Source organism: Oryx dammah, unplaced genomic scaffold, assembly GCF_014754425.2.
Source record: "Oryx dammah isolate SB20612 unplaced genomic scaffold, SCBI_Odam_1.1 HiC_scaffold_4, whole genome shotgun sequence".
NCBI classification, from domain to species: Eukaryota; Metazoa; Chordata; class Mammalia; order Artiodactyla; family Bovidae; genus Oryx; species Oryx dammah.
This window is the reverse complement of record NW_024070188.1, coordinates 35,535,811-35,549,384: the sequence shown is the minus strand read 5'-3', so window position 1 is coordinate 35,549,384 and position 13,574 is coordinate 35,535,811. Positions and strand designations below refer to the sequence as shown.

The following is a 13,574-nucleotide window of genomic DNA, read 5'->3' as shown; positions in this document are numbered from 1 at the left end:
GATCACAATAAACTGTGGAAAATTCTGAAAGAGATGGGAATACCAGAGCACCTGACCTGCCTCTTGAGAAATCTGTATGCAGGTCAGGAAGCACGAGTTAGAACTGGACATGGAACAACAGACTGGTTCCAAATAGGAAAAGGAGTACGTCAAGGCTGTATATTGTCACCCTGCTTATTTAACTTCTATGCAGAGTACATCATGAGAAACGCTGGGCTGGAAGAAACACAAGCTGAAATCAAGATTGCCGGAAGAAATATCAATAACCTCAGATATGCAGATGACACCACCCTTATGGCAGAAAGTGAAGAGGAACTAAAAAGACTCTTGATGAAAGTAAAAGAGGAGAGTGAAAAAGTTGGCTTAAATCTCAACATTCAGAAAACGAAGATCATGGCATCCGGTCCCATCACTCCATGGGAAATAGATGGAGAAACAGTGGAAACAGTGTCAGGCTTTATTTTTCTGGGCTCCAAAATCACTGCAGATGGTGACTGCAGCCATGAAATTAAAAGATGCTTACTCCTTGAAAGGAAAGTTATGACCAACCTAGATAGCATATTAAAAAGCAGAGACATTACTTTGCCAACAAAGGTCCGTCTAGTCAAGGCTATATGGTTTTTCCAGTGGTCATGTATGGATGTGAGAGTTGGACTGTGAAGAAGGCTGAGCACCGAAGAATTGATGCTTTTGAACTGTGGTGTTGGAGAAGACTCTTGAGAGTCCCTTGGACTGCAAAGAGATCCAACCAGTCCATTCTGAAGGAGATCAGCCCTGGGATTTCTTTGGAAGGAATGATGCTAAAGCTGAAACTCCAGTACTTTGGCCACCTCATGTGGAGAGTTGACTCATTGGAAAAATCTCTGATGCTGGGAGCGATTGGGAGCAGGAGGAGAAGGGGATGACAGAGGATGAGATGGCTGGATGGCATCACGGACTCGATGGACGTGAGTCTGAGTGAACTCCGGGAGTTGGTGATGCACAGGGAGGCCTGGCGTGCTGTGATTCATGGGGTCTCAAAGAGTTGGACATGACTGAGCGACTGAACTGAACTGAACTGAAAAGATATCTGAATGGATTTACACTCCAAAATTTATCTAAATCTGAAAATCTACATTAGATCACTGAGGACTTTTTTTTTTTTTTTTTTTTGATAGATTTGTAAACATCTAATGCATAGCATTTGCTTCCCTGGTAGCTCAGATGGTAAAGCGTCTGCCTACAATGCAGGAGACCCAGGTTCGATCCCTGGGTTGGGAAGATCCCCTGGAGAAGGAAATGGCAACCCACTCCAGCATTCTTGCCTGGAAAATCCCATGGACTGGGGAGCCTGGTAGGCTACAGTCCATGGAGTTGCAAAGAGTCGGACACGACTGAGCAACTTCACATAATGCATAGCAGCTTTTATCTTTCTCTCTTTGATGACACTTGGTACATACACCTTGGTCTCCATGGCAACAATGACCCCTAACTTTCCTAGGAACTAAGATTTATTTTCCTCCCTTTAGGAAAGCAAAGATAATGATGACGTTGACCAACAATCTTTACACCTGTGGTAAATGTGTCATTTGCTTCTTGAAAAGCAAAAATTGATCCTAGGAAGGACCCAAACTTAGTGTCTGTGTTTGAAGATGTTAACTGTTTAATTTGTCTGAGTCACACAAAGAATCATTACATGCCAAATTTCATAACTGTGTTGATATTTTTCAGTTTGTTTCAGTGTATTTATAGTTATTATTTTGCTTCATAACTGTCACAGAGTTGGACACAACTGAAGTGATTTAGCAAGTAGCATGCATGTGTACTAAACATAATTATAATGCATTGATTTGAGTTCAAAGTCATCTCTGAAGTACTTTTTTATCCCTGGAAAACAATGGCCCTTAATTGAGTGTTATCACAGTTATATTAAAGTTCATTGATTCAAATTGTATTTTAAAAATCAAAAGTATCACCTGTCTCTTAACTCTTTAATTATGTTTAGACTTTGTTTTAAACAAAAATAAAAATCAGTGATGAAAAAAAATCTATGTTTAGATTATTCAGCCCTTTCTGTAAGATCATTATATACTTATTGATTTCTTGTTCTCATATTAATGCTATAGTTCTCAAGTGGTGAAATTTCAGACTTATGTTAACTGGTAGACAGTTTTACAAAAGTCATCAACTGAGGAGTTCTTTGCCTTGTGTTACTATTGTTGTTTAGTTGCTAAGTCATGTCCAACTTTCTTGTGACTCTATGGACTGTAGTCCACCAGGCTCCTCCATGCATGAGATTTTTCAGGGAAGAGTACTGGAGTGGGGTGCCATTGCTGGTTCTATGGTAGTTCTATTTTTTTTTTTTTTTTTTGAGAAAGCTCCATACCTTTTCCACAGTAGCTGTACCAATTTACATGCCCACCAAAGTGTACAAGAATTCTCTTTTCTCCACATCCTCACCAACATTTGGTACTTGTGTTCTTTTTGATGATAGCAGTTCTGACAGGTATAGGTTGGTATCTCACTGTGGTTTTGATTTGCATTTCCAAGATGATTAGTGACGTTGAGCATCTTTTCATATATTTGTTGGTCATCTGCATTTCCTCTTCGGAAAAATGTCTGTTCAGTTCTGCCCAGGTTTTATTTGGGTTATTTATTTTCCTGATTTTGAATTGAATGCACTATTTAAGGAACTCTGATGGCTCAGCAGGTAAAGAATCCACCTGCAACGTTGGAGACATGGGTTTAATACCTGGGTCGGGAATCCCTAGAGAAGGGAATGGCAACCTACTCCAGTATTGTTGCCTGGAGATTTCCATGGATAGAGGAAGCTGGCAGGCTACAGTCCATGGGGTTACGAAGAGTCAGACATGACTGAGAACTAACACTTATATATGTCAGATATATATTAACTACCCTTATTGGTCATATCATTTGCAAATATTTTCTTCCATTCAGTAGGTTGTCTTTTTGTTTCGTTGATAATTTTGTTTCCTTTTCTGTGAAAAATATTTTAAGTTTAATTCGGACCCATTTGTTTTTACTTTTATTCCCTTTGCTTTAGGAGACTGATCCAAAAATATATTGCTATGTTTAAGTCAAAGATTGTTCTGCCTATTTTTTTCTCTAGGAGTTGTATGGTTTCTGGTCTTGCATATAGGTTTTTAGTCTATTTTAATTTATTTTTATGTATGGTGTTAGAGAATGTTCTAATATCATTCTTTTATAAAGCAGGAAGAATTTTTTTTTAAGCAACTTTATTTTTTGATAGAGATTCCACGTTGTGCTAAGACTGTATATAATGTACAGTGTGGTTTCTCATGATCACCAAACAGGCCTTTAGAAAATAGCCAATTATGCTCTTTGCTCAAGACATATTTGTCTGAAATTAAGTACAAATTATGTATAATCAGAGAATTTTTTTCCCTTTTTACATTGTTCTGTGATGAAAAACTGTATCATTCTTTTCCCTTATTCCCCAACATCCATGGTTATATTGTTAGCAAATGCCAAGAGGAGAGTGTAAATAGAATTTTAATAGATTCTATGATGCCAAATGTTTTTTAGTGGATAAATTATTTCTTAGCCTTAAATAAGCTTGACTTCATACATAACTAATATTTTACACCCAGCCGGACGTGTTTATTTTGTTTCTACCTGAGAAAGTTTTTGGTATACTTTTCAAAAATTATTATTTCAAATTCCACGGAGAGTTAAAAAACCTGTCCCACTGATTCTGCTCACAAGGAAAAGTACTAACATACATGTTTAGAAGAAATGACAAAATGCTAATTACAGATGAGGCAAACAATTACATATCTCAGGAGAGGAAAGGAAACATTAACTCAGCCAAAGGAGTAATATGAAGTACAAAACAAAGAAAATTTATGCTGAGAAAACTGTCAGAAACAAAGATAAATAAATAAAGCATCAACTAATTAATGAGATACTCAGATAAATAACTTTAAAATCATCTGAAAATAAATGTTTTTCTACATGAGAAAATAAAGCAACAAAAGAAAAAATGTGGTTTACCACACAAAATTATATGAAGCATTTTTTTTAATTCTGAGAAATATAAAAAAATAAAGCACATTGTGTATATATAAAATTCTTATGAATATATATTTTAACATGATGGATGGGAGGGAGGTTCAGAGGGAAGGTATATATGCATGCATATACCTGATTCACTTCATTGCACAGCAGAAACTACACAATTTATATAATTGCTTTATATAATATTGTAAAGCAATTATACTTCAACTAAAAAAAAAAGAAATGAAGAACCCATTGTATATCCAAAAGAAGTAGAAGATGAACTGTGAGGAAGTTTTATTATGCTATATATGGTCAGGTGGATCATAATGAACACAATAATAGTTTTGGAAAGCTATATAGCAACATGTACTAACAATCTTGACTCATTTTTTTTTTTTTGGCTCAGTAATTCCAATTCTAGGAATCTGTTGTTAAAATACTAAAGTATGTGGGCAAATATTTGTAAATAACTGTGTTTTACTAAAGCCTTATTTTAAAATTTATTTTTTAATTGAAGGATAATTTTTTACAGAGTTTTGTGGTTTTCTGTCAAACATCAACAGCCTTAGGTAAACTGATATGTTTACATGATGTTCCTATTTTGTAATCATTAAAAGTTTGAATATGATTAATTTTTAATGCCAGAAGAAAATACTCATAATAGTATGGAAATAGGATATATTTATTTATATAATAATTGTAACACACTTATAAACACATTGGGACTTCCCTGGTGGCTCAGACGGTAAAGTGTCTGCCTACAGTGCAGGAGACCCGAGTTCAATCTCTGGGTTGAGAAGATCCTCTGGGCAAGGAAATGGCAACCCACTCCAGTCCTCTTGCCTGGAAAATCCCATGGACAGAGGAGCATGGCAGGCTACAGTCCATGGGGTTGCAAAGAGTGGGACACAACTGAGCGACTTCACTATAAACACATTACAGTGTTTATCACTTGATCATCACAATAGCTCTTTGAGGCAGACAAAGTTATTTCCCCAATTATAGATGAAGAAATTGAGTCGGAGAAAAGTAATGTGCCCCAGTCCCCTGATGATAAGTTGTGGAGATGTAATAGGATCCTTGTGATCTGACACACCCTTCTGAGTCTGGGAGATTATCTACAAGACTATATTGGAAATTATGTAAGGAAAATACATGTAAAGATAAAACAAAGAAAATACATTAAATCATTAGCCATGATTGACATGGGTATGTGCTTAGCTTCAAAGTTTAAATTGATGTTCTCCTTTCTATTTGCATGTTTTATAATTTGATATCAAGAATATGCATTCTTTTTATGAAGAAGAGCAAATTTAAGAACTGTTGAGAACATAAAACAGAAAAATGAGTAATACCATGATTTTCTATTGTTCTTTGTGATTTTTGAAGTACTTTTATATTACTTTTATCTAATTTTATGCTTATAAGTAAAGTGAACTTATGATTTATCCAAACCATGACATTTTAAATTGTACGAGAGGGTTGCTATACCAGGAAGATAACTGTAAACTTGAAGTATTCAAGTAAACCAACAGATAGACTCACTCTATTTAACATAACTCTTTGAGGTCAAGAGTACTTAGATATCATTATTACATTTTGAAACTGAAAATAATGTTAAATGACTCGATTGAATAATATAATGAAAAAATTATGGTTCTGAAAATAGATTGCAAGAAAAAGATTATCTTGATTTAGTCTGTGGCTCTTGTGATTAAAACAAAACAAAAAGCCCCACTGGTGGCAATTTCTTCAATCAATAGAAATTTTTGAATCATACAGTTCTAAGAGACTTAAAAATCAGGGAATCATACAAAATTTTATTTGATTTAAATTGTTATGCCACTGAAATTTCTGAAATTTTCTAATATTCTGTGTAGAAACCTGAGACTTATAAAGAAGGATACCTAATATTTGTGATTATAAGTAATTATGGATTCATGAGCCAGAACCCCTTCATTCAAAGAGTGCTAGAAAAGCAACCAACCGAAAATGAACCTAGATTAGTAGGTTTAGATGAGTAAACATTTAGCTAACTTATTTTTTGTAAGTGTAATCCTGGAAGATAACAGTAAGTGAAACGGACAATATTTTGTGTTGGTGATTTGGTTAGAAATTTGAAAAACTCAGTGGTCAAGCTTGTCATTACGCAGATGACACTGGGAAAATGATGCCTGCCAGTGCTTTGCTAACAGAATTATATGTCTGAAAAAATCTAACTATTTAGCCAATAGTGGGCAAAGAAAAAGACAATTAAATCTAAGGGACAAATGTGTAATAGGTATTAATCATAGATCAGGATCAGAAAAGTGCCAGTCACTGCAAAATACAGTCTGCAGATGTCTATTTAGCCAACAGGGCAATTTTGTTTGGGTTTGTTTTTTTTAGTGATTTTGAATTTGACACAATTTAAGCAGGTCAAGCAGGAATTCTAGGTTTGACATCTCTTCTGTCTTCCACCCAGGTCCTCAGCAGGGCCTCTACTAACTCTGGTGATGCCTTGCTAGAGATTTGAAAAAAGTACTTATTCTGGGTGTGCAGCCGAAGGCACACAGCAGGGCAGGTTGGGTTAGTGGGCCCCAATTGCTTTTCTGCCTTGAGATGTTTTTGAGATTTAAAAACTGCTCGTTTTAGCCTAGAAATTCTTACTACTCGCTTATGCCCTTTCACTTTACACATTGATGTGACCTGTCTGGCCCCTGAAAACCTTTCATTATTGAATCGAAATTGTAATTAGTCTCTTTATGACATCACGGTAGTCACAGTCTTAAAGTAATTTAATTGACCAGTATGTAATTTACTTTGGAAAGAATGCTGAATCAAGATTGTTTTCTTTTTTTCCCCTTACGGTATTATTTGACTTTTTGTTTTATTGACAAAAATATCAGAAATATATAGTTTTAGGTGGTCAGAAGAAAATTAAATATTAGAAAATATGACAAGATTTTTTTACTTTATTAAATACATTTACATTGAATCCCCAAATGAGTTGTTGAAAAAAAATACATGGGGGTCTACATTTATATACAACTATTAGAATGACATCTGTTTTTATGAAGAACAGAAATTGTTAACATTTCTACTTTTGTACTACTCCAATTAAAGGAAGATAGACACCTTAAAAAGTTACTGATAAAGCTATGCAAATGGAGAGATCAAAAAGAGCACGTATAGTAAAATGTAAAGAAAATAGAAAAGATCATAACATTTAATTTGGATTTAAACCAATGAGATCTTTGTTAGCATATTTAGGTAGGCGGTTCATCTGGTAAAGAATCTGCCTGCAGTGTGGAAGACTTGGGTTTGATTTCTGGGTTGGGAAGATCCCCTGAAGAAAGGAAAGGCTACCCACTCCAGTATTCTGGCCTGGAGAATTCCATGGACTCTATAGTCCATGGGGTCACAAAGAGTTGCACATGACTGAGTGACTTTCACTTTCACTTTCAAATCAATGTCACTTTAAAAATAATTTAATTTACAGGCAGTTCCCAACTTATGATTTGTCAGCTTTATAATGGTGATAATGTAAAAGTGATGCATATCCAGTAGAGACCATACTTCGAATTTTGATCTTTTTTTCCTGAGCAGGTGATATGTAGTATGACAGTTTCTTGTAACGCTGGCAGCTCATTGAGCCGCAGCGCCCAGTCAGCCACTCCATCACTTTACAACCATCCTGTGGGACATACAACCAGTGTGTTTTTCACTTTCAATACCGTATTCTATAAATTGCGTGATATATTCAGCACTTTATATAAAATAAGGTTTCTGTTAGATGATTTTGCCCAACTGTACCCCACTCCAGTATTCTTGCCTGGAAAATCCCATGGACAGAGGAGCCTGGTAGGCTGTAGTCTACGGTGTCGCTAAGGGTCGGACACGACTGAGCAACTTCACTTTCACTTTTCACTTTGATGCATTGAAGAAGGAAATGGCAACTCACTCCAGTGTTCTTGCCTGGAGAATCCCAGGGACGGGGGAGCCTGGTGGGCTGCCGTCTATGGAGTCGCACAGAGTCGGACACGACTGAAGTGACTTAGCAGCAGGCTAATATAAGTGTTCTGAGTATGTTTAATGTAGGCTGGGCTAAGCTAGGATGTTTGGTAGGTTGGTATACTGAATGCATTTTTGACTTAACAATATTTTCAACTTATGATGGGTTCATCTGTAATTGAGAAAGTTTTTATGTACAAAATTTTATGTTAAAATAAATTAATAATTTATAGCTTTGTTTGGGTAATTGGCTAGGGACATAAGAAAGACAAATTTCACTACTGGTGACTCCCAGGTTTGAGAGGGTGAGGAAAAGTTAATGCTGACTAAAACACTGACTCTGTCTCCTTTGCTTCTGCTTTCTGTTAGTGGTCACTATTTTTACATGGCATGGAATAGTGCAGGTGCCTGTATGTAAACCACTCAATCTACATATACAGTTGTATCTTATGCTTATATGTATCTCCAGAGGTCATTCTATAAACTGTGTTCACTGAGTATAATATATCTGAACACAGCATTTGGCTTAATCTTTCAGATGGCATTATTAATATTAAGTGCAGTATTACAGTGCAGTGATAGCTCAAGAAGTTTGCAAAGGAGACAAGAGCCTTGAAGATGAGGAGTGCAGTGGCTGGTCATTAGAAGTTGACAGTGATCAACTGAGAGCAATCACTGAAGGCTGATCTTCTTATAACTACACGAGAAGTTGCAGAAGAACTCAGCCTTGACCAGCCTATGGTTATTCAGCATTTGAGGCAAATTGGAAAGTTTGATAAATGGGTGCCTCATGAGCTGCCCCCCCCCAAAATAAAATAGTCATTTTGAAATGTTGTCTTATCTTGAACCATTTCTTGATCGGATTGTGGCATGCAGCAAAAAGTGGATTTTATACAACACCCCACAATGACCAGCTCAGTGACTAGATTGAGGAGCTCCAAAGCACTTCCCAAAGCCAAATTTGCATCAAAAAAAGGTCATGGTCACTGTTTAGTGGTTTGCTGCCAGTCTGATCCACTGCAGCTTTCTGAATCCCAGCGAAACCATTACACCTGAGAAGTATGCTCACCAGACAGATGAAATGCACCAAAAACCACAACACCTGCAGCCAGCATTGGTCAACAGAAAGGGCCCGATTCTTCTCCACAAGGCCTGACAGCACATCTTATAATCAATGCTTCAAAAGTTCAGTGAACTGGGCTATGAAGTTTTGCCTCATCCACCATATTCACCAGGCATCTTGCCAACTGACTACCACTTCTTCAAGCATCTCAACAACTTTTTGCAGAGAAATTGTGTCCACAATGAGCAGGAGGTTGAAAATGCTTTCCAAGAATTCATAGAATTCTGAAGCATGGATTTTTATGTTACAGGAATAAACCAACATATTGTTGACAAAAATGTGTTGATTGTAATGGTTCCTATTTTGATTATTAAAGATGTGTTTGAACCTGTTATAATAATTTAAAATTCATGGTCCAAAACCACAGTTACTTTTGCAACAACCTAATATTTAAAATACACACTGAACAGAATACAAGTAGTATTAGAATAGGCTATCCAGATGAGATTTTGGTGTAATCTCCTTTCTTGGAGTATTTTAAAATCTTCAAAGGTATATTTTTAAAACTTCCAGAGGTAGTTTGGGGTATGATTTCACCTTACTGGGGGTGCTGTGAATACAAATAAATGCCCCTTTTAAGTTGCCTTTACCTATTAATTTATCCTGGATCCCCAGGTCTTGCTTTTTTAGCTTTGTCCATATAATATGGCATGTTACCATTGTAATGAAGGATAAGAAAGATCCATAACTATACAAGATATATGCTATTAATGAGTTTCCAGCCAACTATCAAGGTATCATCAACTGTGGTTTATCTTGGTGAATGAAAGTTTGAATGGAAAATTAAGCTCCCACACTGCCTGTAGAAGTGCAGTGGATCATTTTGTTCTTTAATGTCACACTTCACTGGACACACTTCACAAAGCAGTGAATCATGCTTAAAACAAGCAGCCTTTACTTCAGCAACAGCAGATAATGTAGCAGAGGTGAATAATAAGTGTTAGCAGTCTTAACTTTCTCTGCAGTGCTCTCTCCAGGTGTCTGATGGATGATTTACAAAGTACATATGCTATTTTATAGATTGGAACTTGGGATCCAGCCAGTGGCCTGAATATGACAGAAAGTCAAAAGGGAAAGCCAGCCAACATCACAGATTCCTTATCCAATCGTTCTTTGATTGTTACCACCATTTTGGTAAGTATTAATTTTTCCATTCTTTTTAGATAAATGCAGATAAACATGGAAGTGGATAGAAAAAGACATTATAATTGGAGTAGTAATGAACAGAATGTAATCTATTTTACACTTATTTAGCGATTGCTGTATAATGGATGAGTCAGTGTTAATTTAGTCACAGTTTTATTTTGTTAGCCTTTAATGATGTAAATTATATTAATGTTTGGGCTGCTTATGTTGCTTAATAATACAGCTTTATCTATTACGGGGCATCTTTATGTTTCTACAAAATTAGTTGCTGTTGAAAAACTGTGAATGTTAAGATTTGAAAAGTACATGGACAAGCAGTTGTATAAATATAGTTATGTGAGAAGCTGCATGTGAATTTTGCTTCTGCTTTTATTTCCTGCAAATGAATTTCAGAGGTCACGCCATTTATTTTTGAGAATTTTTTCTGTTATAATTATGTTTTAACCTTGCTTTCAATTTAATTGTTTTCATCATGGCAAATCACTTTTACTTTACTAATCTCCCTAATGAAATCAAATGACAAGTGCTGTTTTAAGTCAGAAATATTTTCACCACCAACAGAATTAAATTAATACTGATAAGCTAGATATTTTTACCCATCTTGTTTTAATTAAATCACAGTAATATTCATGTATGCCTACTATGCCATTTGCAAATAAGAATTTTAATTTTAGGACAAGCAAGGAACTTTTATATAATTTAGTAAGTACTTTCACCTACAGAATAAGTTTATTGATGTTGATTCCTCTTGTTCCCCAGGTAGCCAGTAAGAATGTGAGATTAATGTCCAAAACAAACCTCCACATAATTTTAGCATTTACATGTTCTCTAAATTTGATTTATGGTAGAACATCAAGCCAGGAGGGATTCATAATCTTGTCCTTTTAGTAGCAATACGAGATGTTAGATCAAAACATGTCCAAACAAAACAGCTTGGGTTAAAGACTCTTGATAATGAAGCAAGCTGGTGATCATGAAATGATGGTGATAGAAGTTCATGAGGTGTTCTTTAATAACTCCTTTGCTAAGATCTTCAGTGAATACTTGCTCCACTATATCCAAACTTCTCTGGTCCCCTTTAACTTAATTTTGTATCCCCCTCTCTTTTTAAAGCTAGCTCTCAAACCCACCAGCCGTGGTCCTCAGATGGAATGTACTCACAGGACACTACTACGTTCTTTTTCTGCCAGTGTGTCCTGGATCTCATAACCCGCTGCTGGAACAGTTACAGCAACAGTGTAACTTCCTCCTGCTGACAACCTTTCCCCTTTATAATATACTTCACTGTCCACTGTGCAGATCTAACTCTGTCATTCCCTGCTTCTCTGCTTATAAGTCTTTAGTGAGTCCCTGCTGCTGTGCTATGCTCAGTCGCTTCAGTGGTGCCTGACTCTCCGCAACCGCATGGACTGTAACTCACCAGCCCACTATGTCCATAGGATTTTTCCAGCAAGAATACTGGGGCAGGTTGCCATATTCTCCTCCAGGAAATCTTCCCAACCCAGGGATTGAATCCGTTTCTCCTGTATTGCAGACACATTCTTGTCTGAGTCCATATTGGACATTAAAAAGGCCCCCAAATCTTGACCCTGTTATTCAAAGCCTTTTAAGTCTTGTCTTCTCTCATCTTTCTATCCTCATTTCCCTCTTCTTCCTTTCAGAAAGCCTGTATTTTAACTGATCTAGGGTAACCAGTTAGCTCACTACTGTGATTGTGTTAGCCCCGTTCCCTTTGTTTGCAATATATTTCTCTCCATTCCTGAAATATAGAACTTGTCAATACTTCATATTTAAGCTTAACACTATACTATTCTTGAATTATTTCATGTGTACAATATTTCTCCAAACATCACTGACCACTCCTTTGAGAATTAGGATCTGACTAAGTCTCTTGTTTTTATACTGTATATGCCTCTACAATGCTCATAAAATAAAATGTGCTGGACAAGGGCATCTGTCTTCAGCAGCTATCCCCTGTACTACTTTCTCAGTTCTCTCTGATACAGCCAAACTCTCAAATGCATCACTTATTTTATGGCTTCAAATCTTTGCCCACTTCATTATGTTCTCCTGTGAAAAGTTTTTCATCCTTCCAGACCCATCTCAGTTTGCATGCACTCTGTGAAACTCTTTGATCTTTCCATTCAGTTGTGTATGTTTTGGGCAGGCAGGGAAGTGTACATGTGTATCATAATACTTTATCATTTTACTTACCATACATTACTTTTTTTAATGTTAGAAATTTTGTGTTTATCTGATCTCTATTTGGTATGAATCTATACAAGGCCAGAAATCAAATTTTACACTTTTTAGATCTCAGTGTCAGAGAAAAGTGCCTGGGACATAGCAGGCACTCAATAAATTTTTAAAATTAAAATTTAAAAATTGGTATGTAATTAAGCAGAAAATTAGAGAGAATAAACACTTTTCAAATGACTGTATTTAAATATTTTTTCAAGTGTGCAGGTTATTGCAAACTTCTTGTCCAAACAAAGCAGGTGATTAGACTACCCATACAATTTCTCGGTTTTGCTTAATTACTCGAGTTATTTTATAAGAAGTATTCAAATATTTTTCTCACTAATAAACAATTTTATATTTGTTCATAAACAAGTGGTATTAAATCTTAATATTAGAGCCAGAGAAAACTTTTTGAAAACTATCAGGCTTTGGATCTTGGACATTTTTTTTTCTGATCTATAATGATGTTTGAGATATATTCCTCAGATCATTACTCTGTATAACCAACATGTATAATCAATTCTGAAATACACTCTAAGCTTCAGTTCAGTTCAGTTCAGTTGCTCAGTCGTGTCTGACTCTTTGCGATCCCATGAATCGCAGCACCCCAGACCTCCCTGTCCATCACCAACTCCCAGAGTTCACTCAGACTCACGTCCATTGAGTCAATGATGCCATCCAGCCATCTCATCCTCTGTCGTCCCCTTCTCCTCCTGCCCCCAATCCCTCCCAGCATCAGAGTCTTTTCTAATGAGTCAACTCTTCACATGAGGTGGCCAAAGTACTGGACTTTCAGCTTTAGCATCATTCCTTCCAAAGAAATCCCAGGGTTGATCTCCTTCAGAATGGACTGGTTGGATCTCCTTGCAGTCCAAGGGACACTCAAGAATCTTCTCCAATACCACAGCTCTCTCAAACTTCAGCTCTCTATCCTTCTGCCGTGAAGTCTAACCTGATTGATCCTTCCACACCTGATCATTGGTGGCACTCTTGATCATTCTGTAAAAGGCAGCATGCCATGTATCTTTCTTTCATATCTAGTCACAAGGGG

General features: G+C 36.3%; 1 protein-coding gene and 1 non-coding gene across 2 annotated transcripts in view; both read left to right on the top strand.

Moving 5' to 3' along the window:
* Positions 1–13,574, top strand: part of GRIK2 (glutamate ionotropic receptor kainate type subunit 2) — a 730,896-nt gene that overhangs the window by 469,007 nt on the left and 248,315 nt on the right. The window contains exon 9 of the mRNA XM_040239120.1: positions 10,157–10,270. Coding sequence (XP_040095054.1) covers positions 10,157–10,270 — 114 coding nt within the window. The remainder of the gene's footprint in view (positions 1–10,156; positions 10,271–13,574) is intronic.
* TRNAC-ACA lies at positions 1,189–1,260 on the top strand. Its single transcript has one exon. It is a non-coding gene; the product is annotated as a tRNA-Cys (tRNA).